The 26,646-nt window shown below is 39.6% G+C and overlaps 1 protein-coding gene across 1 annotated transcript in view; it reads left to right on the top strand.

The window, feature by feature from the left end:
• PTPRM (protein tyrosine phosphatase receptor type M) overlaps positions 1-26,646 on the top strand; it is an 849,607-nt gene that overhangs the window by 678,547 nt on the left and 144,414 nt on the right. The window contains 4 exon segments of the mRNA XM_079108449.1: positions 5,256-5,407; positions 8,945-9,019; positions 9,247-9,273; positions 13,768-13,955. Of these exon segments, the coding sequence (XP_078964575.1) occupies positions 5,256-5,407; positions 8,945-9,019; positions 9,247-9,273; positions 13,768-13,955 (442 nt within the window).

The raw sequence follows: 26,646 nt of genomic DNA, 5'->3' as shown, positions 1-26,646 counted from the left end.
CCTTTTTCTCTTCTTCTGGCATTCCAGTATACATATATGTTATACCTTTGTAGTTGTCCCACAGTTTTATAATTTTTTTCTTGTTTTTTTTTTTTGTTGTTGTTGTTGTTGGTTGGTTTTGTTGGTTTGTTGGTTTTTTTTCAGTCATTTTCCCTTTGCTTTTCAGTATTGCCAGTTCCTGTTGTCATATCCTCAGGCTCAGAAATTCATTCCCAGCAGTACCAAATCAACTAATAAGCATATCAAAGGCATTTTTCATTTCCATTACAGTGTTTTTTATTACTAACATTTCTTTTCTGTTCTTTCTTAAAACTTCTATCTCTTTTCTTACATTGCCTATTTGTTCTTGCATGCTGTCTACTTAACCTATTAGAGCCCTTAACATATTAATCATCATTGTTTTGAATTCTCAAAATGTCTGCTATAATATGGTCTGGTTCTGATGTTTGCTGAGTGTTCAAACTCTGTTTTTGTCTTTTAGTATATGTCATGGTTCTTCCTTGATAACTAAACATAATATATTGGATAAAAAGGACCTCAATAAATAGATCTTTAAATGTGGTAATGAGACAGGGGAGTTATTCTGAATACTGTGATTTTTTTTCCTCAAAATTTGTGAGCAGACCATTGGACTATGAACAAATGTTTCTCAGGTCTCCTCACCTTCACTCTTAGGTAGGACATGATGACTAACATGAGGTGGAGTTTGGTATTGCCCTTCCCCCATATTAGGTACTAATAAAATTCCAGCAGGTTAGCTCTGGCAAGATAGTTTCTCTTGAGAGAAAGCTTTGTGTGTTAGTTAGCTTTTTGTCACTGTGACCAAAATAGACATGAACAACTTAATGGAGCAAAACTTTATTTGGGCTCATGATTTCAGAGATTTAGTCAATGGTCAGCCAACTCCATTGCTTTGGACTCAAGGTGAGGCAGGACATCATGGTAGAAGGATGTGGTGGAGGAACAATACTCTCCTCATGGTGGCCTGGAAACAGAGTCAGGGGTGAGGGACTACAGGGAAGATGAGCCTTTCCAGGGCCCACACCCAATAACTCACCTCATCCAACCATACCCCACCTGCCTATAGTTACTACCCAAGTAGTCTTTTCAAACTGGGATGAACTGATTAGGTGACAGCTCTCATAATCTAAATCATTTAATTTTCTGAATTAACAGGATCTTTGAGGGAAGAGCTCAAATCCAAACTTTTTAGCATCTTGTTAAGAACAGAATATTCAAAATAGCATATTTAAAAATAGCCACTTTCCACTTCCTCCTGCTGAAAGCATGAGGGGATTTACCTCTGATCATCACCCTGAAAACATGGTAAAAGCTTGTGAAGGTATAACTCACAAAAGTGTGGAGACACCTTAAGTTTAGTCTTCCTTCCCCCACCTTCCCCTTAGATCCCTAGTGTTGCTCACTCTAACTAAACCTTGGCCACAGAGCACCTCCAGCACTTTGTCAGTTATGGTTTAGGTTATGATGACCCTGTAGTGGTTTTTGTTTTGTTTATGGACTTGTACTCCCATAAGTTGTCGTTGTATTTGCTTTGTGTCTTTCCAATTTGGGGGGCAGTCGTTTGCCCCGTGACCTCAGTTCTCTGACAGATGTAAGAAAAGTCGCTGATTCTTTGTGTAGGATTGGAAATTGCAAGTCCTTTCTCAAGTGGTTTTATGATCTATTTATAGATGTAATAGGAGCCTTTTCTTTTTTGTTGTTGTTGTTTTCTTTTTCTCTTTTTAATTACTAATGGCCTTTCTGATTCATGCAGTACAAGTTTGGAGATTGCAGATTAAAATATTTCAGATAAACCAGTTTTTAATAATAAATTTACTGAGTGTTTAGATATGATTACAAAGAAAATCACTTCAACTTTTGGAGTTTCCCTCCAGAAAAGATTTTATTTCATTAAGTCCTCCAAATTTTTCTAATGGTTTTCAGCATTTAAAAAAAATAATACAAGGTTCAATGAGGAGGGAAGAGTGGGCAGAAAAATCTCCAGTTTATCCACAGTCATAACTGAGCCTCCATGCTAAATCTAACCTTCCTTAACTATCTGTAATTATGGATGAGAACTTTGAGCTGCATATGAGAAACAAATAAAATTCCCAAACAATGACTTAAAACCTCCATGAATAAAAAGCTACTTTTAATGGATTAATTATCAGTGAACTCACTTTACTAATAATTTGGTATGATAACTAATTCAGTTCACAAGCATTTTGGATGCCACTAACTTGTGTATGTAAAGCATTGACTAGGTGCTAATAATAGTGCATCTTTTTCAAATCATATTAGTGTGGGGTGATGGAGAGTCCACTCTTGAAATTAATTTATTTACAGTATCACTTATAAGAAGTGTAAGTTAATGAAATACTTTACAGTATAAATCATATTGTTTCTAAATTAGAGATTTGGGGGTTGGAGTTCATGGGTCCAATATCAGCTCCATTTGGAAAAATTATTTAATGTCTCTGAAACTCAACTGCCTTGTCTTTAAAATAGGGAGTAAGAAGGTAAATAGTAAGAATACCTTGTGCATGCACATGAGGGATAAACAAGATACTGCATGCAGAGTACAGACGTTCGGTAGTTATATGCTATGTTACTTTCTACTCCTTTCCATTTCAACACAATTAAGCTGCTCAGTGCTATTACTCATGGAGAGCAGAAGATCCAGCCAGTATGTTTTATTTTGAAAATTGGTTTATTTAGCAACACTTAAAAAATTGGGTTGGCATAAGATCTGGATTTCTAATTTCTCCAGAAGAGTTGAGACACTGCTTCCTCTCCATTTCTTCAGCCTCCACTATTCTTTATTGCCTTACACTGGCTTCCCTCACTTACCATCTGTTGACCTCGTGAAGCATTTGTATTTGGGACATCTAAAGGGGTAAAATTGTAGTTAAAGGACAGTGAATGCAGGGAGCCTGCAGAGAACATCAAGTTGGAGATTGAAGGTTTATAGATAGAAAGTATGTGTTGAGGGGTCGGGGATTTAGCTCAGTGGCAGAGCGCTTGCCTTGCACGCGTAAAGCCCTGAGTTCGGTCCTCGGCCCGAAAAAAAAAAAAAAAATGTCTAGAAAGTGTGTGTTGAATGGATATGAACTTAAATGTCCAAGTCTCTGACTTGACCTCCAAATTGAGTATTACCTACGAATCATTAATGGGATTCTTATGCACTCAAAGAAGATCAGTAATGAAGCATGTCCTGTGACATCACTGAAATTAGTTCACACACATAGAAGATTAGAAAGGAGAAAGAACTTCTCCATTAAAAGCCTGGCTTTTATCAGGGCATACATGCCACCCCCATCTGCCGACCCCCCAACACCACCATAAACAATACAAGAAGCACATTCATTGTCATTTCTTCACCTTTAGAATTAGAGGAATTCAAGCAAGAAAAGGCAGGGGGGTGTCTGGTCAAGTTGACTGTGCCTCTTTTTCTAGGCAGAAGAAGAAGAACAACAAAACATATTGAAGCAATTATCTGCATAAATCAGTCCAAAGCAAATCAAAGACATTTATGCAAAAAGTGAGCCTTTTGCCTGAATCATAGCGCAATTATCTCAGTTCTCCCCTTCAGCATTCCTGGGGAGACCTGGCATAGAATGTTTTTCCAAAAGCTAGCAGATTCAGAAGTGGAAGGGAAATGCATTGTGAGCACAGCTGTGGAGAGGGAGTGTGCTGCCCAGAACACCTGATGAGAACATGCTGGCGTGGATTCTGCTCCATGACTGGAAGAGATGACCTTCCATGGGGAAGGTGATCTGCAGGTGTCAAGAGAAGGGTACCAATGCCTAGAGGGTCACCTCCCTGACCTTCTAAATCTTTATAACTTCACCCTTGAACACATGATGTTTCAACTTACTGTCAGATACAGTATAGGTGATCTCCATTTGTTTAAAACTGTATCTCCTCTCCCATCACCTCTTAGCAATTAAAAGGGCAACTCATCAGTGAAAGCCTTTTGCCTTCAAAGTATGAAATTAAAAGATGATTATGACTACAGGCAAGAAAGCATGTGGATTATGTATCATTTGGAAATAATAATAAAGATTATCCATATGGTCTGATATGATTCCTTCCATTCGAATCATAATCACCTAATATGGGTACAATTTTAACTACATGGCCCATTCTGCTATGTCCTACCTAGGTCAGTCAGTGTCAAGATGAAGCTTCCATTTTTTTACTTGTAAATAAATGTTGCTAGGTGCTTGGGCAGCATTTTCAGAATATTTTTAGACACAAGGATTTTCGTATGGTAGTGCTACATTCTTTTTTCTTAAACATTCTCACTTTATCCCTCCTTCTTAAGCATCTCAAATTCTATTCTTTTCTGTCTTTGGTACATAAAACAACCTTCAGTGGTGGTAAGACCTGTAAAAAATAGCTTTATCTGTTTATTTGTTAGTGTCCCTTAGTTTTTTCATAACTTTTGTATAGGTAGCTGCAACTTTAGATAATGAGTTTCAGGTGGTCAGTGGACAGGCTGCAGGGATTACTGTCCTAGGCGTTTGCATGCTCTTCCACTGACAGAGGGAGCAACAGGACTTATCACGCTAAATGTTCCTGCTGTGATGTTCATTAGTTGAGTGTATTTAGTGCATTATCAACAGACAACCTTTTCAGTTTACTGGGATGTAACCCCGTCCTAAGCCAAGGAGCACTTGTATTTCATTTTTTTCTGGAAAATATTTATTAGAATCTTCTTTTTGGGAGCTGAGGCTGTAGCTCAGTGGCAGAGCACTTGCTCAGCTTGTGTGAGGCGCTGGGTTCAATCCTTAGCACTGCATAAAAATTAACATATAGGCATGTTTTACATCTACAACCACCAAAAAAAAAATTTAAAAAAGGAATCTTCTCTTTGAAACTAATATGGCAATGTAAGACAATAATTCAGTAATAAGTTAATATCTCTAAGAGATTATCAGTAAACAGATGATGATCATATTGTACAAGATCATTGATCATTTTAATTTAGTTTTATAGTATGAACAACAGTGTTTAAGGCTGAGTTTTTGTTTGTTTGTTTGTTGTTTTGAGGACAGGCAGTGGATATTTTTCACCTTTCTGTGTGCAGCCTTGCTGAGTACCTGCCACACTGAAGACACATAAATCAATGAATCATGAATGCATAAAATTGTTTCAGTAGAGGTTATTCCTGAACATTGTTCAGTATGCCTACAAGATTTCCAGCTTCCATTCACCTGCATGTCTACATAATTGAATTTTTTGTCCTTAAGGAAACTAGCCAAGAAGCGGAAGGAGACAATGAGCAGCACTCGACAGGAGATGACCGTGATGGTGAACTCCATGGACAAGAGCTATGCAGAGCAAGGCACAAGCTGCGATGAGGCCTTCTCCTTCATGGACACACACAATCTGAACGGGAGATGTAAGTGCACTCTCTGGCTTTCCAGGATTCCAGGTAGTACTGAGGGATTAAAAAACCAAAAAAAAAAAAAAAAGACTTTTTCCCATGGTCTGGAAATACTGCATCTCATGGTTTGCTTAGCCAAGATGTTCTAAAGGTGATAGGACCAGGTCAGAGACACAGGAAACCACAGTCTTTGTAAATTCTTCCAGAGCAGTGACAGGAAGGCTGCCTCTGGTTGAGGAGGAGGCACCTTTTTCTCTTCATCCTTTTCTTTGTTCAACTACCATTTGTAAGCAAGCCAGGTGTGGAATTGCATAAGAGGAGCCTGTTGTAAAACAGTTCACTAAGTGGCAGTAACAAGTTAATTGTTTATTTGTTTAGCTGACAGGTTCTGCCTTCATTATAGGGCTATGAGTGGTAATTAATAAATTAAACCATATTTCCACTTCACAAGTCTTAAACCTCACACCAGGTGGGTAAACTGAGCTTGGCTAATCCCTCCTTTGCTTCCACCTGTGATCAAGGTACAAGGTATTATTTCAGGAAACTAACAATTAGATGATCATATGATGTAAAAAAAGGAACAGTTGTTTTGTCCCTTGAGATCTCAGAGACCAGAGGACTAGTTTTGTAGTCCCCAGCACAAGTTCATTAAGTTCAAAAGCCAGGGGTTTCTTTATGCTTTTATGTGAAATCCATCCGTGCAGACTGCCAATGACCCCGGCTGCATAACCAGGTCATATATCAGCATGGAGATGGAGAGGGCAGCATTGTTGTTACAAGAGGAATGCAGTAAAGGCTGGCCAGCCTCCTGTCCTGGAGCAGCAGAGTGTCTGGGGGAGTTTGGACAGTGTGAGCTGGTGTCCCGAGCACACACCGCGGCCTGTTCAGAGACCGCAGCTCTCCATCCAGTCCTGTCAGTCACAGCGTGGTCAACGCCCGTGCTTGCTCCCAGCGTTGAATTCCTCCCACACTGAGAGGCTTCGCAGAACTCGGTCTCTTACTTTTTCTGTTTACAGTGACTGTAATCATCCCACTTTCTCCTCCCCCATTTATGTGCTCTCCACACACACCTGGCCTTACATGGAGCAGGCACTGCTCAATTTTCTTCTTTGGTGGCCTTTGCCCTTCAATGCCATTTTACTGTTAGATATAGAAGCTGCGGTCTTTCTGTATACCACAAACTGTATCCCATTTTGTTATTGGATTCTCTCTGCTTTGTTGTAGTAGATGTTACATTTTTCTTCTAAAAGTATATATGCATTTAATGGCCAAATATATACATATGTATATAAATTGCATTTGTTGGGGGCTGGGATTGGAGAAGATCTTTGAGCTGCATACAAGGTTGGTATTTTTGTAGCAACAGCTATTTCTTTTGAGCATCAGGCGGAGGTAAGGAACGCAGGAGCTAGGAGTGTCAGTGGTAGAACACTTGCATAGCACATGTGACACCCAGGGTTCCAAGTCCAGCACCACACACACACACACACACACTAATGAGGGGGAGGAGAGAAAGGGACCATGCAGATGCAATATATGGTCTTACTTTCTACCAACTGTTTCCAAACTTAATTTAATAGTGAAATTTCACACAGATAAATTGGCCTCAAATGACCTGGCCCAAAAATAGGCACCTATGTTAGCAACTTCAAGGCATTTGAGGTTGAAACCATAGAGATATTACCTCTGAACAGGAAGTATAATTTGAAAGTTCCCTTTTAAAAAGGCAGTGGGTCTGTGGAAATCCAAAAATGCCCAGGGAAAGGTGGCTGCCAGAAGCCAGCATTCCTCTGCCTCTGCTGATCCATTTGGCATTGTTTGATGCCTCCCCTTAATAAAGGCAGCCACAGAAATGCCCCAGGAGACTTCCTGTTTTCCTCTCACTCTTTTAGCAGTCAGTAGGACTCATCCCTGATGGTAAATTTTTAGTAATATGCTATTAATGTCCTAAAAATAAGAGCTAAGGTACCAGGGCAGAAATTTTCAGGAAGGACCGTTCAGGAAGGGCCGTTCATTAGACCACAGGCTGCCAGCCTCATTACTGTTACAAATCTGAGAAGTACAAGATCTTTTAAGGCTGGGAGAAAGCCTAGAAGCTAAGGTGAGTTGCTTTTAGAAATCAGACAGTGAGGAAAATGTGATTGGAGAATTTAAAAGTAACCATGAACACATTTATAAAACGTGTGGAATAATCTGTCCCCCAAAGCAAGTATGAGTTATACTTATATATAGCGTATCATATGCTACAAAAGGAGAACATACTTGGGAAAGGATTAACTTGTATATTAAAAGACAAACGTATTTTACATTCCCTTGTTTTAACAAGGCAAAAATAAACATTATTTCATATCTGTTTTGCACATTTTTGCCAACCACGTAAAACTGTCTGCTGGTATTAAAGAGGTATTACTCTCACTAACCCTGGTATAGTTTGTAAGTACACAGTTATTTTGGTTCTTGTTTTCATCAATTGTTCTCTTTTCTAGGTAAAGAATGTTTACCACAAACATAATTTACATATGTTATCCTTCACTACATTAGAGAAATACCATATAAATGACAGGCAGCCTGGGTTCTGTTCTTTGTTCCATCACTTACTAATTCAGCCCTTTAAAAATATAAACACAGGTAAAGGCACTGTCATATTGAAACTGCCCTGAGAGCTGAAATATGTTAATATGTCATCAGAATAATTATAACACACAGTGTCCACAGGAATTTGTAGCACTTCTCATAAATATAATGATGTAATTGGGTATTAGTGTCCTGGTTCACCACTTGGCACCAAATAAATCATATAAGTAAATACATCAGAGGAGTATGTACATGGTAGTTATGTTTAACCAACTTAATCATACTAAGTTGTTATACGTTTATGAAATTTATGTTTTATTATCATGAATCAGTGAAGATATTGAAGAGAGTTGACATCCTATCTTAAAATTAGGAACTGGCCATTTTTACTGTAATTGGATAAACGGATTGGATTGACTTTCTCATTTAATACTAGAGAGGAGAAGGTGTGATAGGATTGAATGTTTTAAAAGAATATTTTAAAGGAATACAAGTATTTTTATAAGGATTTAAAAAAACAATATGGAGGCACACATCTTTCACCTTAAATATGGCGCACATCAGCTTTGTCTTTCATAAATCAACTCATGGCAATATGGAAAGTTCACCCCATTTCTAAAATGTGAAGAAAAACAGGAAATAGCGAACTGCAAAAATACTGGCATTCCTAGAAGCCATGCATAGACTCATTTCCATGCTTTTAGTTATGAATGTATACATCATACAATGGCAGACTTAGAAGAAAAGCTGGAATTTAAATTGAAGTCTGTTGTATTTATCTATTGGGCTGTGGGGTAAGAAAAGTCTTTATGTAATGAAGCCCTGTTTGTTCTCTGAGAGGACAAATAACTACTCAAAGACACCTGGGGATGATGGCATTTGCCATGTGGACCTGAGTGAATCTGGGACCATGGTGTCTGAAGTCTCACGATTCTGCAGCCTCTGATCTGCCTTTCATTTTTTTTCCTTTATTGACAGCTGTGTCATCACCATCATCCTTTACAATGAAAACAAACACACTGAGCACATCGGTGCCTACTTCCTATTACCCAGGTAACAGATCCTTTCATCCTCTCATCTCTTCATGGCCCCTTGGCAACCAGAATCCGTTAGCCTCCCATGGTGCCATGCGGTGCTTTAAAGCTCACTCTCTTGGATGTGTTGTAACCCAAGGCTTTCTGTGGCTTTCATGGGGGAATTTGGGGGGACCTTTCATCAATCATTTACTGTTCTTTCTCTTTTTACTTTCTCTGCATTGACCTGCTTACGATGTATGACAGACCCATTTGTGCCAACTGCAATTTTAGGTGAGAATATTTCCCTTTACCACAGTACATTGCAGGAGTAATTGAGAAAGTCAGTGGCCACTCTAGAGGAGATTGAAGTTTTAACTCTTTTTGGTGCAGTGATTAGAAGCAGGACACAGGATGGGGTAGGGGTGGGGGTAAATGATAAAGATTTTGTCTAATCCGTCTGCATTGTCAAGAAGGGTTTGCTGCATGTATGTTGGGGATGATATGAAAAGGTTTAAATGAACAGTCCCAGCTCCAGTATCCTCCCTTTCTGTGTTCAGAATTTAACTTTAGTTCTTATCCCAGGGGAAAAAAACAATGTGTCATCACTCAGCTGTTTACTTCCAAGAGCTGAATCTTGTCCAATGTGATAGTCATCATAAAAGTGAAAATAGCTCCTCGTTATTTTCAGTTATCACTCAGCACTAAAAATGTCAATTGCAAAAAATAGCATTTTTCTAATTATGCCCAGTGGTATGCAGAACAATGATCACAGTAGAGTCTGGGCCCCCTACCTATTCCCCCAGAGCACCCCCAGTATCCCAAAGTGTCTGTCACACAGTGGAATTTCAAAGGAGCTAATGTTTTGAACTTGAAAATGACAGGATGGCACTTTGTAATCAAGTGGTTTATTATGTGTCAGATGTCACTAGAAATGAACTCAAATGTTAGCCCAGTAGGGCAGAATGCATTTAAAGTATGAAATATTCTCAGCAGGGGGTTACAGGAAAAAAGTCCCATTTGTGCAATGTAAGAAGGGTGAGGAGAAATGGCATTCCCTGGCTGTGATAACCCAACACGCATGGGCTGCTGTTGCCTTTGAGACGCATAAATAACCCAAGTGTGTCCCGGCTGTGTTCTCTTTCTACTACTAACCTTACCGGAAAGGAGCACAACAAAAACGGCTTCCAGGTATATAACAATTCATTGTAGCAAGACTTCCATCCTCAGTTGTCCAACTTCCTCTTCCTAATGTTCTTTATATCTCTGCAACATAATTTCCCCCCCGTGCTTCTCTTTCCTCTAAGTTTTATGATTTCTAGATAGAGGGTAATTTTATTTTCCTTATTGTTCTCTGGGCTTAAGAAAGTTTGTTGCCTGGGGGGAAAAACTGAACTAAGGCATACTTAAGAATAAAACCAAATTTTATAGTTTTGTATCATTCAAGAGCTAATAATGCTCCCAACTCCCTCTTCCCTCACGTATACATTTTAATTCCAAGTATAAAGGGGGAAAGGCTTCATTTTTATTCTTTTCACAAGTGAGGGACACTAACTAATCTTTGGCACCCAGAACAATGTAATCTACATGCAAATGACATTTGCAAAATCATTGGATAGGCGAAGATTTGCGATTTCTTTGTGTGCAGTGGCATTCATTCTCGGGTTCCTCCAGTAGATGTTCTGACCCTGGGGGATCTTTGAGTAGGGAGGGCTGACACATGTATTGTCAGAAGGATGAAAGTGTTCAGATTTCACAGCAGGATTAAGATAAGCTTATTAAACAAATATCATTTTTCTAAAGTCACTATTATTATGAACACTAATGACATCCTTTAAAGTTGGTTAGGTTTCTATCCCAAAAATCACGTTAACAGACAATTCAGGTCACACAAAAAGATGCACACCGTGAAAAATAAGTCAGTTATTATCAACAAATAAATGTCCACAAGTACAGCTCATTGAGGTGCCAGAGTCATAAATAATGGTTTTGGGAACCATGTTCCTTACCCTGTGTATCTGATGCAGTTGTGAATCTCTATATTGCTTGATAAGAATTGGTGAGGTTATCACTTAAAACTCTAATATAGAGTTTAATTATGTCTGTACCTCATTTGTTTATAAATGTCGATAGAGTAATGGATGATAGATAGAACCTTCCCCATCTCAAAAATATAGTATTCTTTTCAGATCAATATTCTTCTACTGATTTACTAAGTCTTCAAAATAATTTATTAGAGAATACAGGTAGAATTAATTTTCAGTTCTTAGCCTTTGGGACTGTTAATAAGAAGCTTTATTTCAGTTTCCCCCTGTAAGGCATTATTTTTAATTTAAAATATTATTGTGGCAATTTTTTAACAATAAAGAAAATTAATGACAATTGATATCTTTTATCAGTAATAATAGATTGTTTAAGTCAGAGGAAACTGACTAGTCATTCATTGTGGTGGAATCAAGAATTTCCAATTTGAGAGATGACCTGGTTTCCCGTCAGATTCATCACAGGAAAGCTTCTCTTCCCACTTCAACCTATGCATACACCGTAATAGCAGTCTTTTCCAAGAAGAGGTTGGGGTAGTGTTTAAATACTTTAAAACTTGTTCCACACTAGTAATGAGACCAAGGTGTCATCATCTAGCACAGGATGATTATATACAACAGTGACAGTGCTTGTAGCTCTCTGAATTCAGAACTTCAAGATTACCTGGGGTCAGAGCATTGCTAGGTTGCTGGTACATCCACTTGAAAGGCCTAAGTCATGTAGGTGAAGTTAGAAGTTTAACCCACAGTGAAGGGCAAATTAATTATGTCCATCCCACAAGGTACAAACCTAAGAGAACAAGAGCAGCACAGAGGGGAAACTAATTAATGCTTCATTTATTTTAGTATAACATACAGAACTTCCTGCTGGAGGAACTAAAAGCCCAATGAATTCAGTACTTCAGCAGGGATGCTGTATCCCAATTGATACAGCATGGCAGTTGCCAACAAGCAAATCCCGTGTGGAAATTTCAAGGTGTATTTGTGACTGTTAAAGTGGGAACATGCATTGCTAAATTTCAAAGCAAATCCAAATGACAAAAAAAAAAAAAAAAAATCATGAAATCAACTTACCACCCTTTTTTTATTTTGTCTTTGTGTCTTTAGCCACCTTGTAGTGATCCAGGTGCCATTTCAGCAACAGCAACATAGCTACACTCTTGTGTGCCACTTCCATGCCATGCATCCCCAGGTGCTTTGCAATGCAGAGAGAAGTGAGGTTTCAGCACAGGACCAACTCCCCAAGTGCCCGAGGGCTACATTTCCATTGGAGCCCAACCTCAGTTCAAAAAATGAAAATAAATTAAAAATGACTTAGCTGAATTCCCTGTTGATAAATAATCTGGTAATTTTTAAACATTGAACATAACTCCTCTCATGTTTTATTGTTTTATACCTGAAATCAGTTTTGGTGTACTATTATTCTTGTATTTGACCATAGCATTATACTTTGAGAAAAACCATCTTCAATCACATAACAGCTAAAGGGATTCAGCATCATAATGTGTTAACCTGTGGAATATGAAATTTTTAATCGAGGAACACTTTCCTGCCTCAGACATTTTTTAATAGCTACTATTTCTGCAGTTCATTAATCTAATTTACTAGTAGTTGTCCATTAAAACAGAGCCTCTTTAGGCTTATTGGACCAAATTTTGACATTAATTTTGTAGTACAATTTGGTTGACTTGCTCAAGAAATTTAAGTGAGAAAATGTGTTGAATACAAATAAGCCTTATTTAGTCATTACTTGGTTCATGGGGGATGAAAAGCAATTATGATACTAATTTTAACCTCCTTTTTGTTATTGAGTGCTTAAATTAAACACCTCCATCCTAACATGGTGGGAAAATTAAGGCTTTGCCCTCTGACCACCTCCAAATAGAAAACCTAACTGGAAAATTAAAGCACAAAATAAAAACTACCTGTAATTATTCACACAGTACTATCGCTTATGCCCTGTTTCCTTTTTCTCCTCCTTTTTTTCTCCTGATATGTATCTTCTTAAAAGTGCCAATCAATGGTAAGTTCCCCCATTCGCCCCATGGAAAAGTTGCGGAGGGAGTGGGAGTGTGTGTCTTACTGTAGATCTGACCAAGCCAGCTGTGCTGCCCTGCGCTGGCCTGCATGTGTGCTATTGTAGAACATTCCATGTGTGATGTGTTGGACCACAGTATTTTGTCAAGCTTTCTGATACTGGAGCATGCAAAGAGACTCATCTAAATGTCCCCAAATCAGGTTCCCTTTTTCTTTTTTCCACAATTCTTTGATTTTATGCATTTCCCCATTCCCATTGCTAGCTTTCTAAGCCAAACCATTTTGTGCACTTTTATTTTGCTCACAGAACATTTGTACAGAGTTTATTTACTTCATCATACAAACTAGGTGACTAATGTTTGAAAAACTACAAGACTGGTTTTGCACCATGTCTTGCTGAAGTTTCAGATTGAAACTTCTACACACCTTAGCACCAAAAGGTCAAAAAGGCTCTTACTAATGAACTGTGTAAATGCAATATATCGTTTGGACTGCTTTGTAAAAGCAAAGATTTCTGCCTCATTCCTATTAGTATTGCCAACTCCATTAAATTTCTAAACATTTAACTTTTCTTTTATGGCTGAGCCATCCTAGGGATTATTGCAGCCATAGGTTCAGGGGATGTCAGCAGCCAGCCTTGTAGCATTCTCAGTGACCCTGACTTAACCTGTTGGTTTGCCCTCATTTCTCCCTGACCTGCTTTTCCTAGATGAGACCCACACGATGGCCAGCGATACCAGCAGCCTGGTGCAGTCACACACTTACAAGAAGCGAGAAGCGGCCGATGTGCCCTACCAGACGGGGCAGCTTCACCCTGCCATCCGGGTGGCAGACCTTCTTCAACACATCACCCAGATGAAGTGTGCTGAGGGCTATGGTTTCAAGGAGGAATACGAGGTGAGCATGAGCTAGGTACTATGCTTACAGAGCCTCCAGCAATCCACAGAGGGAGCAGGTAGTTTATCTAGGGATCCTTTTCCAGCTGACTATGAGGACTGGTTAACAAGTTTGCAAGCATTCAATAGAAAAGGAAAAACACTTCACCCTTTACCTTCTTCCTCATAAACATGAAATGAAAACAGGCCTACCAGGCTCTCTTCCCCTCCCTTTTCTTGATCACCTTCCTTGGCTTTTCCTATAATTAAGTATGATGTTAAATCCTAATTCTGTAGAAGTTATCTCAGGAAGAAACTGTCCACTTAAAGCAATTATCAACCAACCAATGATGTCAGTTGTGGAGATCAACCAGCAGTAAAGGACCTGGCTATTGTTGTGCCATGACAATTGCTATTGTCCTGCTAGCCCAAAGAGCATGCTGTTGTCCAGAGCTCTGGTGTGGACAGCTGTCAGGGCATTGCTGGGAACAGTGATAGCCTTCTACTGTATATAAAATGTAGGGCTCACACCTTTCACAGCCTCTACCATTTGTGAATTCTTTTGGAAAGACATTCAAGAACGGAGGAGAATTACTAAACTTCAATTCTGAATCAAGTATGCTATAGATTGAGCGGGTGTGTGTGTGGGTGTGGTGAAAGAAGGACAGGAAAGTTGGTTTATTTGTTTTATATTTAAATTCATTTATAGTCATTGATGCTTACTTAAGATACAATTGTATAAATTTGTGCATTTTTATATCTTAGAATGTGTTTCTGCTCCCCAGTCGCACTAACTAGCTCATATTTAGGAAACAGCTTACCTGTGTTTATTTTTAAATCAGCTCCTGCTACCTTTAGAGCCTGTAAGTTTCAAACTTCTCCGTCTCCTCTTGTGGGCACACTCATGATTTCTCATGGCATGCCCAAGATCCTGCCTTGCCTTGGATTGAGCTCTTTCCAAGTTTGCTTATCAAAGATCCATTGCACATGGCCCTGGTGCTGGTGAGCCACTGCCACTCTTCTAAGAGTAGGTCTGTGATCCAAAGCAGACAAATAGACACATTTTCCCCGACTACCATGTGCATCTTGGTAAGTTGCCAGTGACCTCAGTCCAGTAGACCAAAAAGCCTAAAAAACCCAAACCAAATCATGCTCCAGGATTTGGTTTCAGTCCAGAATGTATTTTCAGATAAAGTTCTGCATTTTAGCAATCCTGACTTCTTAGATTTACCTTTAGCAGTTCAATGTATAATTCAGTGAAATTGACTGCTTTTTGCATATCGCCTCATACACTTTCAAAGGCTAGCTTAGGAATTAATAGGATTAAGAGTAAGACTTTCAAAGCATTAATATCTTATGAAAGACAAAATTAGGTTATTGAGAAAATATAAGCCTAATGAATAGAGATGATGTCTTAGTTCTATCCAATATTCTGAATGCAGATGTTGCTCAAATGTTTATTAAAGATGTTAATGTGAAAGGGATTAGTTACAGGATCAAATAACATTCATAAAAGAGCCTGAGTCCAATTTTGCATGGACTATTTAAAAATAGCTATCTTGCAGCTTCTATAACAAACTTGAGACAATGCATATTTCAGTGTATGCAAAAAAATTATTTCCCATTCAGATCCCCTGAAGACATTTGGTTTATAGGTGCAAACAGAAGTATCATACACTCATGAGGATATTATGACTGTAAATACATTAAAAGATGTTATATCCCCCAATTAAGTGTCATATTAGTAATTGCATTTTTTAAAAAAATTTTTCTCATCCTCCCAATTCAGTGACCAGAGAGGACAGTTAATGGTAATTAGTCTTAACTCCAAATGCATTATCAGTTTAAAAATAAAAAGAAGGAAAGAAAAGGGAAGGGAAAGAATTAACATACACTAGAGAAGGAAGCAGGAACAAATGAGAAGGTGCTTTGGGGAGAATACGAAATGGAAAACTGTGTTAGGAATAATTGTATAGTTCTGTCCCTTGCCCCCAAAACTGCCCTCCTATGGGATGTTCTTGGTGGGAGGACTGCGGTAGGGCAGAATATACAGGAGCAAGGAACTAAGATGGTAGGTAAGGAAACCTGGGCAGTGGCCAGAGGAAGAAGCAGAAAACTCTTAAGTAGTATCTGTCACAACCAAACCTGGAATCCTAGCTCTCACTACCTTTGTCTGCGTGTGTTATTGAATTACATAAGATTTGTGCCCAGATCTTTATGAAGGCAAAGCTGAGCTTCAGGGAATTGACAGTGCATAAAAGATCCCATTCTATAATTACTCTTACTGTGTTTTCTTTACCCCCAGGTACTTTTTATACTAGTGTGAATCTGGAAAATCTTCAAACAGTTGGTTTTTGGTTTGTTATTGTTGCTGTTGTTATTTTTAAGTTCAGTTAGATTTTAAACCTCTAACAAAACAGGCCTCTTTCAGTCATGCTGTAAAGTATGCATTCTTTCCATGAATGCAGCCCAGAGTCAGGATCAGTGGGTGCCAACCTGGCAGAGTGAGACTCTGCCACTCAGTGGGTCATCTCAAAGATCACACATGAAGAGCTCAGGACACAAGGTTGGTTGCCAGATTATTGTGTTCAAACTGAATTCTCATTAGCTGTGTGACCTTGGTCAAGTTATCCAGCCTCTGTAGGCCTCAGTTTCTTCAGTCTGTAAAATGGAATAATTACAGCATCAACCTCATAAGTTAGCTATGAGGATTAAATCATATAATATGTCAAAAGTGCTAGAGCTGTACCCAGCATATAGTAAGCATTCATTTGAAATTTTACCTAGTGCAAAAAAATGCTAAACTTACAACGAGATCTAAGAGAGGAAGTTTGCAGCCTGTTCTTCATGGGGAAATTGTATTTTATTAAGTTTCAGTCCATCTTTGTCACCTCTTGCATATAATAGCCTGATAACTTGAGCTGTTCACTCTCATTTGCTCTATCTGTAGGATTCATTTGCTTACCGTGTATCATATATCACCAAAAGTTCCCATTAAGAAGTAACTTGAAAATAAAGAAGTAGGTTTGATTCTGTGGGTTAAGAATTTAAAACTTGAGAAAAGAAGTATTTTAAAAATAAACACTTTCCCTTTTATTGCTACAATAGTGTTTTCTAAGTTAGAGAAGTCCTAAGAAATAGTGTAACTATAGACAGCAGAATCTCCTTTAAAAAATGATTACATTGATGTCTTTGGCAAAGTGGGATTTAATGTAATAAATTGTGCCCTGCACTCAGTGCCAGAGATATAGCGGAGAGCTGTAGAGCTGTACCTCTCTGCCCTCAGAGAGCTCACAGTGCAAGGGAAGCAGCAAGGTATTGACTATAGTGTATCTGATCAAAACCACCCCCACATACACACATGTTCAGGGGGACCTTAAAGGCCTGTGGGGGATACCTGTGCCAACACAGAGCAAAGAGGACTTTTCTTTGAGGGATAAGTGAAAATTGGACTGGAGAAAGTGTAAGAGAGGCAGCCTTCCACATAGATGAAAAATAGGAAAATGGGGTGCCCTGGGGGAAAGACAGCAGTTCTCTACACCTGAGTCACAGAAAGAGATGAGAGACCAGGAAAGTCTGGGCTTCTATCCTGAAGGGCATATGCATCACACACATAAAGTTTGAAGTCATGCTGGAAGCAGTGAGAGGAAAAGAAGACTCAGCATGAATCTAACTTGTGCACATAAATGGAGATCCTTTAGTATGAGCAGCTTAATTCACAAATATTTATACAGGGCACACAGGAATTGCTTGAAAGGTCATAACCAATATCTCAAAAAGGTAAAAGAGAGAAGGAAAATATATGTATTGAAAAGGAATAATGGGAATTACATTGCTTTGTCTCTGTTCAAAAATGTTCTGGATTACTTGGCCTCCAGACTTGAAGCAGTGATTAACTTTAGCACTGAAGTGTCTCTGGGGATAAAAGATAAAGAATGGCTTGAGTCCCTGTTGTGACTAGTGTAATCACCCATTTAGTTTTTCCACATTTCTTCAATCCATGTATATTGGGAAAACCAGCCATCCATTTGGAGCAATACTTTTGAAATAGTGACTTTCTCTCTGTTGATCCTATTCCAACCAATTCTTCTTTATCTTTTCCATGACAGCAGTGTCTGAAAATTGGCCTAAACACTGGAAAGCTTCATTACTGATCAAGTAGCCTACAGAAGTTTATCCAAACAAGAGGGAAACATGTGGTGGGGATGAGATGGAGCTGCCCTCAGTGCAAATTTTTTATTTGATTTTATTCTAACAAGATAGTCATATGGCACATCTCACCAGGGAGACACAATAATTTGATTCAAAAGAAACTCAGACATGAATCACAATAAAGAAGTAAACATGCTGAATTGAACAGAAAATGGCATGTTGTCAGCAGAGAGAGGTTCAGGAATCTCAGGAGAAAGACCCAGTGGAAAGGGCAGGTTTGTTTATGTCGTTGCAAGAGAGAAGCCAGTTCTTTCTCCTGACAAGCAAAGGGCAGTCCGTGCTAACCCCCTGTGGGCAAGTCTCCAGTAATGAAGAAAGGACATAGCTGCACTCCAGGGGGACAGTTCAGATCTCAGCCAACCTGCCCTCCAGACTTCATGGCCTGTTATGGCCTGGAGTTGAAAAGGGAGATTTGTCACAACCCTGCAGCTCTGCCCTGAACCTATAGTCCCTGTGCTGGACATGTGGGTACTAGGCCCCTTTCTGTCCTTACCTCAGAAGCATTAGAGCTACAAGTTGTTCCATACTGAGTCAGGGACAAGACAGTGGTGGCTGTGTGGTTGGCGAGTGAATTGCTCCCCCTCTGTGGTCCCCAGAGGGCCTTGTTTACTCCTCCATCTTTTAACTGATCCTAAGTTCTTTTGGGGATCAAAGCAGAAAGACATCAATTTTAATTAGGCAAACAGCCGTGCTGTTCACAAAGAACCTGAGCTACTCTGTCAAATTAAGATAAAGCAAGATAGCAACTGTAAACTCCTTCAAGACAGAACTTCCTGAAAAGACACTGGCATGTCTGTTTCATTAGCTAATAATCAATATCATTATGGGGCATGAAAATTTATTTGCCAATTATTAGAGTTAAAACTTATTGGAAACCAAAGTAACTCTTTACATCTAGCTCTTCCAAAACATATGTTTGTATCCATCTATCTAAATGTGTTCATAATAGCAGTATTCATAGTCCTCCTACTTTTCTTTTGTGTCTCTCCAGGGCACAGACACTAGTAATTAATTTTATAATTGAACACTGTTTTTTTTTACTCAGTTTCAAATGGGGTATTGAAGACATTATGTCAGAATCTTCAGGCTCAAGCACAGAATATGAATTTTTCTGAGGAGCCTGAATTCTCTTTAAACATGTTATCTCCTTATAGGTCCTTATAGGTCTTTTATAAATGTGAGGGTTATATATTTCTCCCCCACCCTAGATTTTGCCATTTTCTAAATAAAACAACTGAATTTGTTAAATGCAAGCACACTGTTTTATGTGATGCCTTTGTCTACATTGGACAAAGTTCTGGCAACCCCAGAAAGGTTTATCATTGAAATGTCACACCTGCCATCCAACATCTCACTGTTTTTATTTGTTTGCCTCCTACGTCAAGAAAAGACAGCATATCCTACCAAAAATTAAATAAATAAATAAACCCACTGGTCTGCTCTCTGCAGAGTTCTGGCTCTTACCTTCAGATACCCTTGGATGGGAAAGGCCCTTAGCAAGGGAAGACAGGCTGTGGATCCTTGGATAGCCAGTACCAATAGCCTGTCTTATTCTGGCAAAGGGTTGACCAGTAGAGAAAGAGAGGTGCCCATACTTCTAGATAAGTTAGGACGAGTGCACTGCAGACTCTTTTTTTGGGTTTTTGAAAACAGATACAAGGGCAGGTGGAATAAAAAAGCACTTGGTGAGACTCAGCTAGAACCAGGGCCCACATGGCTCGCCACCAGGTGGTTCTGCACATCATCACCAGTGGGAGGCACCCAGGGGGCCCCTCACCTTCAGCCCACACATTTCTCAGATGTGTCTTTCAGTTCCCATTTCATATTCTGAGGCACCAGCTGAGTCCATCAATTGCCACCATAAATGCAGGTTATTTTCTATCCCATAGGATACAAAACATGCAAAACAAAACCATTGAAAGCTAAGGATGGGAGTGAGGGGCAGGGGAGGCTTTGGCAGGCACTGGAAATGCATTAAGAATCGCAGCAGCTGCTCCTCCGATGGCTACAGCAGCCAAGTGATGTTTTCACATCTTTTTTCCTGTAATTATTATGGTGATGGTGAGCCAGGTCCATGAGAAAATGATAAAACCTTCTCTCTGAAATTTTGAGATTGCTTCAGGCTCGTTGGGCAAGTCAGGTGTATGTGCTTATGGATACCTTCTTAATAGACAGCCATTACTGCATGTTTTTAAATAATGCAATGGAGAGAATGGTTTGACCATGAATTCTTGGTTTATTCTTTTTATAGAACCAATCTAAAAGTGTCTGTTTTAGTCACCTGCTCCACTTTGTCTTACTGCCTTTCGGGGCTCCTTCCACACTCCCTGATTTTTCATCCCGTCTCCTTTTGCCCTTGCATCCGATGACATCATGTACAAGCTCAGACTTCAGAGAATTAGGTTACAGATTGATATTTCCTGCAGCTCTCTGTCCTCCCTCTGATGACAGTCTATGGCAGTTGACTTCTTTCGATTTGTTTGAAACACTTGTAGGCAACTGTCTGGTTTCTGTTTTGAAACTGGTTATTAGAATTTTCTTTTTCTAACCTGAAAGAAGTAAAGCAATTCTCCCACTTGTTAACATGCTTTTAATGTCAGATACCATTAGCCACAGTGGTTTTTGCAGAGATCCTGGCCCTGAAGGGACTGCCTGTGTCCCAGCTTTTGAGGACCTTATGTATCTCTGACACCTATCATGCCTTTGATTAATTTAGTGCTGATGCCACCCATGAACAAGGTCGAGTTAGGTTTTTCACAGTTGTCAGTTGTCCCTCCCTCTTCCTCACCTTCATACCAGAAGGTCACAAGTATTAACTACTTCCTTTCCCGCCATGTTTCAGTCCCTTCCCTTCGTCTCCTATGCTACTGCTTGGCCCTTATCACTTACCTGCACTATTATAGGAGTCCCTCCACTTATTCCTCCCTCTCAGACCTGTCCTCCATCTTACAACCAGTTTTCTTTGTAAGACCTTTCCCAAAATGAGAAACTCTGCACAGTGTACTTGGCTTTTCATGATAACAACTTCAGCTTGTATTTCAGGCTTTCTTTTAAAGGAAACTACTTTCCATTATGTATCCTGGGCTCAAGTTGTTCTCAGAGATTCGCCATCTCCCATACTCCAAGCACCTCCTGACTCAAGTCTGTGCTGCCTAGAGTGGTGGCCTCTCCATAGAGTCACTTCCACCTCTTTTTTCACTTGTCAGATCCCTTCAGACCCAACCCAGGTATGACCTTCCCCCAAAGCTGTTCCAGTCAGAAACAACTATTCCCTCCTTTAGTAGACAGTGTGGTAATACAGCAGGTAACATGTAAAGAAATTTATTTAGTAGATATGTGACAAACACTGCTAAATATAAGGTAATTTTGTATTTTCTGAAAAAACAAACACGTCTAGATGGGTAGAGTTGCTGATCAATCCAAACTCAATTCACATGTAAAAGGGACATTTTGGAGGTCTTAGGAACTGCATTTCAAGAGACACATGTTCAGATAGCTCTGAGTCAGTGATCCAACCAAGGCAGGGAGTATGGGAGCTTCTATGGGTTATTGAATGTTGAGAAAGGGGTAGGGACTGTATACCAAGATGAGACAAAGAAAAGGAAATATAAACAGAATGGAGATGTCAATAAAACAAGAGTCTCATGATCTCTTGATATGCATCTTGAACCTCTGGGAGCAGAATAATAGTCTTGTTCTGGTTGTTCCAGATGCCTTCAGTCAAAGGATGGAGGTGACCTTGACCTGAGTTCCCATCACAGGCAGCAGCTAGAGTCCTATAGACATCCTCCTGGCTTCATGGCCTCCCAACTCCAGTTGAAGAGCTCCTTCAGTGTTGCTTTGGCCACACACAATTTTCCTTTTATTTTGGCAACTATTAAAAAAATACAGACTGGTGTGATGTTGCACACCTCTGTTCCCAGCAACTCAGGAGGCTGAGGCAGGAGAATTGCAAATTCAAAGCCAGTCTCAGCAACTTAGTGAGGCCCTAAGCAACTTAGAAAGACCCTGTGTCAAAAGGAATGGGAGGCGGGGGCGGGGCTAGGGATGTGATTCAGTGGTTAAGCACCACTGGATTCAATCCCTGGTACCAAAATAATTTTAAAAATATCAGAGGCTGGTGGTGTAGCTCAGTGGTAGAATGTGTGCCTAGCATGCACATATCCCTGAGCTTGATCTTCAGAGCCAAAAAAAGTTTTTTAAAAAAGGTTTAAACAAGCTCCAGATTATACAGATTATACATAGGATGGAGGGAGTCAGGAGCATCCAGTCAGAAAAACTTTAAAACTGTGCTGACCAACTTGAAACCTAACCAATATCATTTTTAAAAGGTAAGTATTAACAGGATTATTTGAGTCTGATCATTCTGCTTATTGATGCCAGTCATATGTTTTAAAATATTAGGATAAATAATTTTAATTCACATGTGCTTTAAATTTCTTACTTACCTTTATAGTATGTAATATGAAATATATTTGGTCTTTGTCTGTGGTTCCTGTGGTAGAGCTCCAGAAACCCCTGTGATTTCCTGAGTGACATGATGTCTGTTATTTATAATGAGCCTTTTTCCATAAAACCTAAATTTATGTTAATGAGGTGATTTGGGGTTGAGTCCTTAGCCTCAGGGTAAGGCCAGTCTGCAGAAAAATGAAGGACTGATTGGAACTTTCCCCCTTACCCACTAACCCCCAGGAAAGGGGAATGGGAGGCATGTGGAGATTAAGCTGTATAAAAATTCTTGAGCAATAAGATTTGATAACCTGCTGGGTTATTGAATACCTGAAGGTGCTTCAGGGTTGGTGAGCCTAGAGAGGGTCTCTGAATCCCTCACCCGCTCCCTGCTTTGCCCTGTGCATTTCCCCATACATTTATTCTTTGTAATATCCTTTTTGAGCCACCCTAGCAAATTGATCAAATATAAAGAGGGAGTCATGAGAACCATGCTTGAGAGCCAGTTCAAAGTATAGACAACAACCTGCTATTTGCAATTGGTGCCAGAAGGTGGAGGCAGTCTTATGGGAATGACTCAACCTCTGGGATCTGACCCTTACCTTCAGGTAGGTAGTAGAAGACTTGAATTATAGGACACTTAGTTGGTATCCTGTAGAGAATTGCTTGTTCTTAAAAAAATCCCATACATCTTGTCACCAGATAGGGTCTGAGGGGTCCCTCCAAAGGAACAAAGGGACCTCAACTCAGCCTGGGCATGCTCTTGATGTTCAATCCAGAAAAGAATTTCAGAACATATCACAGCGTAAAGTACCAATGGAGATTTATTCAGTAAAAAAGCAAGAGAGCAGTATGTACACTATCAGGAAATAGTGTAGTCCTTTGAGAGTGAGACATGCTTTGGGGGTTTCAAACTCTTCTTTTGAAGGAAACTTGGTGAGGGGTGCACATGGGACAGTATGTGGGAATGACCTCAGCCTGATGAACTGGTTTTTGATCATGGATCACAAGACATTTATGGTGATCCGGTCTTCTCCGGGATCTTCAGGATGACATTATCTCCTCTAATGGATAATGTTTGGAACGTATCCCTATTATAGCTTTCTTAAAATACATCTCCATTTTATCTAATTTGAGAATACATTGTGTAGGATAGCAGTACACTTAGGCTTTAATCAAAATATGACAATTTTCAGAGATAAATGAATTCACAGTATCTCTAAGATTTGTAGATTTCTCAGGAATTTGGGAGTGACAGTCCTGGAAGAGATACAAGTCTCAGGAGTAAATGTGATCATGGGGATTTTAGATTTACAGTTAGTTTTAGATTACAGTCTGTTATCCTGCCCTTTTGCCTCCTTTCTTCCTATCTTTAGTTCTTCTAGCCTACCTAAACCTGGTCACACGTGGAAGTATTCAGTGCTACTTTGAGTATGGGAGAGGGAGGAAAAACAAGGCTTGATTTTCCTATCTCTTTCAAACCCCTAGTAGAAACAATGTAGAATTTTTATGTGCAAGTTGAGTGCATTTCATTATCTTATTATTCCAAGAGGCAACCTATCATCATACCTAGTTTATAATTCATAAATGCATTCTGTGTTACCATAGAAGTAGCTCAGGGCTGTGTGAGGTTTTGAGAGTGAACCTTTCATGGGCTTTGCTTGACTCTTCTCACCATGATGAAGAGGTTGATGGGATCTGCCTTTGCACAACACCTGTGTCAGTATTGTAAAAAGACAGACACAGAGGTGAATATTTCTGTCCACAAGGCTAGTACATTGTTATCATGCCCATTTTCCAGGTGAGGAAATGACGCAGAATTTCACTAATTTGCCCCAGGCCATCCATCTATGGAGCTGTCAGAGTCATCCCATCATCTGCAGCTCTAAGGCCCCTGTTCTTTCCACCACACACATTACTTCTCTGTCAGCTTTTCATCCCCAGGACTGGAATAGCTGACAGGAAAACAACTTAGACAAGCAAAAGTTTGCTTTGGCTCACTGTTTCAGAGATTTAGTCCATGGTCTGATGATTGCATCTGGGCCTACACTGAAGCACCAGGTCATGGAAAAAGGGTGTGATGGAGGAGCACTGTTGCATTCCTGGTGACCAGGAAGCAGAGAGAGCAAGGGAAGGGGTCAGAGGAAGCTGAACCCTTTCAGGTCTCATCCCCAGTGACCTACCTCCTCCAGCCACACCCCACCTACTTACAGTTACCACCCAATCAATCCAGTCGGACTAGGATGAACCGATTAAATTACAGCTGTCATAATGTGATCATTTACTTCCTGCATTAACACAAGAGCTTTGGGGGGACAGCTCATATCCACACCATAACAACTTCCTCATACAGTACCATGGAGATACAGACCCACAGAAATTAACCTTGTGTTTTAGTGATTTGACTTGTGGCTTCATGGCAGGAGTGTTATTTTTTCTCTCTGATGTTTTGTTTGCTTTGACCAGCAATCTGTCCTTTGGCAAAGGACCCATCCAACTCAGGGGCTTCACTGACAGTGCCAGGCCTGGTGCATGTCAACATCTCAATGGCAGCAGATGCCACCCATTAATCTCTCTCAGTGTCTCAGCTCTGCTATGCAAGGTCACTCCAGCATTGCTCCTCCCCATTCTAGTTTTTCATTGTCCAAGTAATGCATGAAAATCATCCTGATGATATTAACCACTCTGGCTCATCTAAAATCACTAGTTTTGAGCTAAAATCAAGCTACAACTCTAGAGAGTCATATTCTATGTACTGCCTCCCTGGATTATTGCATTACTGCCCACCAACTCTGTAAAGGTCACAAAGGAGAAGGAAAAGAGAAGATAAACTTGTAAACTTGAGTTGTGTGTAAAAGTACAATGTTATCTAAAAGATCCTCTCTGAACATTGTTGAGTCTTTTTCAGTGGATTAATGTAACAGTGACAATCCTGTTAAGTGGATTTCTGACCCCAGAGCACAACCAAGATAACCCTTAAGCTTTGATAAAATGATACAGAAAATAACCAGTTCAAAAGTCAGTTCTCTTTTTCAAAACACAATGCTGTATAATAGAAAGAACAGTGGATCAGGAATCAAAAGGTGTGGATTTCAGGTCCTCACTGCTAACTCTCTACAACTCTAGAGCTTTGAGAATATCATTCAGCTTCCATGAAGGAGCTTCCATCAGTGAAGACCAAGTGCTCCCTGAACATCTGGGATATTCTCAGTAGTACTGTCACCTTGGTGATATCAGCCTTGCTTGGTGGTTGACATGTCCTCATGAATGGAAGGTTTTGCATTAGGCAACACTGACTGGTTTCTGGAGACCTGTGTGAGGACCTGGTTGGGATGTCAATGCTACGTGTACTAACATCTCTTGGGATCCATGGTTGCTTTTTTGGTTGTTGAGGGTCATTTTTTTTTTTTCATAGTTAAAGGAATGGTTCCTATCTTGATGTGCTCTTCCTGTCTTTTCTTCCTCTTTCTTCCCTCCATTTCAAACTCTGCCCACTTTCACTTCTAATCCCTACCCCAAAAAACTGTGAACTCTAACTTAAGATAAAATGGTAATGGTGTTATGACATTTTGGGGTTAAGACCTTATGATATCTAACTTGTTATGATCATAGTTCTGTTATTTCTCTAATCCCTATTGTCCATGCTTTTAAGGATCATGGTGAATGCTAAGGAAATGAAGAAAGCAGATTAAATGTTTCAAATTACTTAATTTGTTTCACACATTATATTGTGTAAATCCATATTATCACCACTTGTTATTCAGACCAAAATAATACTGAATTAGAATCTGTAATTTTTAAATTTTTTTTTTAGTTGACAATGAACTTTATTATTTATATGCAGCACTAAGGATGGAACCCAGTGCCTCACACATGCTTGGCAAGCACTCTACCACTGAGTCACAACCCCAGCCCCAGAATCTGTACTATTTTTAACCTGTCATTTCACAGAAAAGGAAGGGGAACATGCTGACTTGTCCAGTTTTTTTTACTGCATGTTCTGAAATAAAGTGCTTGAAATGCAATAAAGTTTAGGATTCACCATATTCTTT

Source organism: Sciurus vulgaris, assembly GCF_902686455.1.
Source record: "Sciurus vulgaris genome assembly, chromosome: 13".
Lineage (NCBI taxonomy): Eukaryota > Metazoa > Chordata > Mammalia > Rodentia > Sciuridae > Sciurus > Sciurus vulgaris.
Note: the sequence above shows the minus strand (reverse complement) of the source record. Positions and strands in the feature narration are given on the sequence as shown.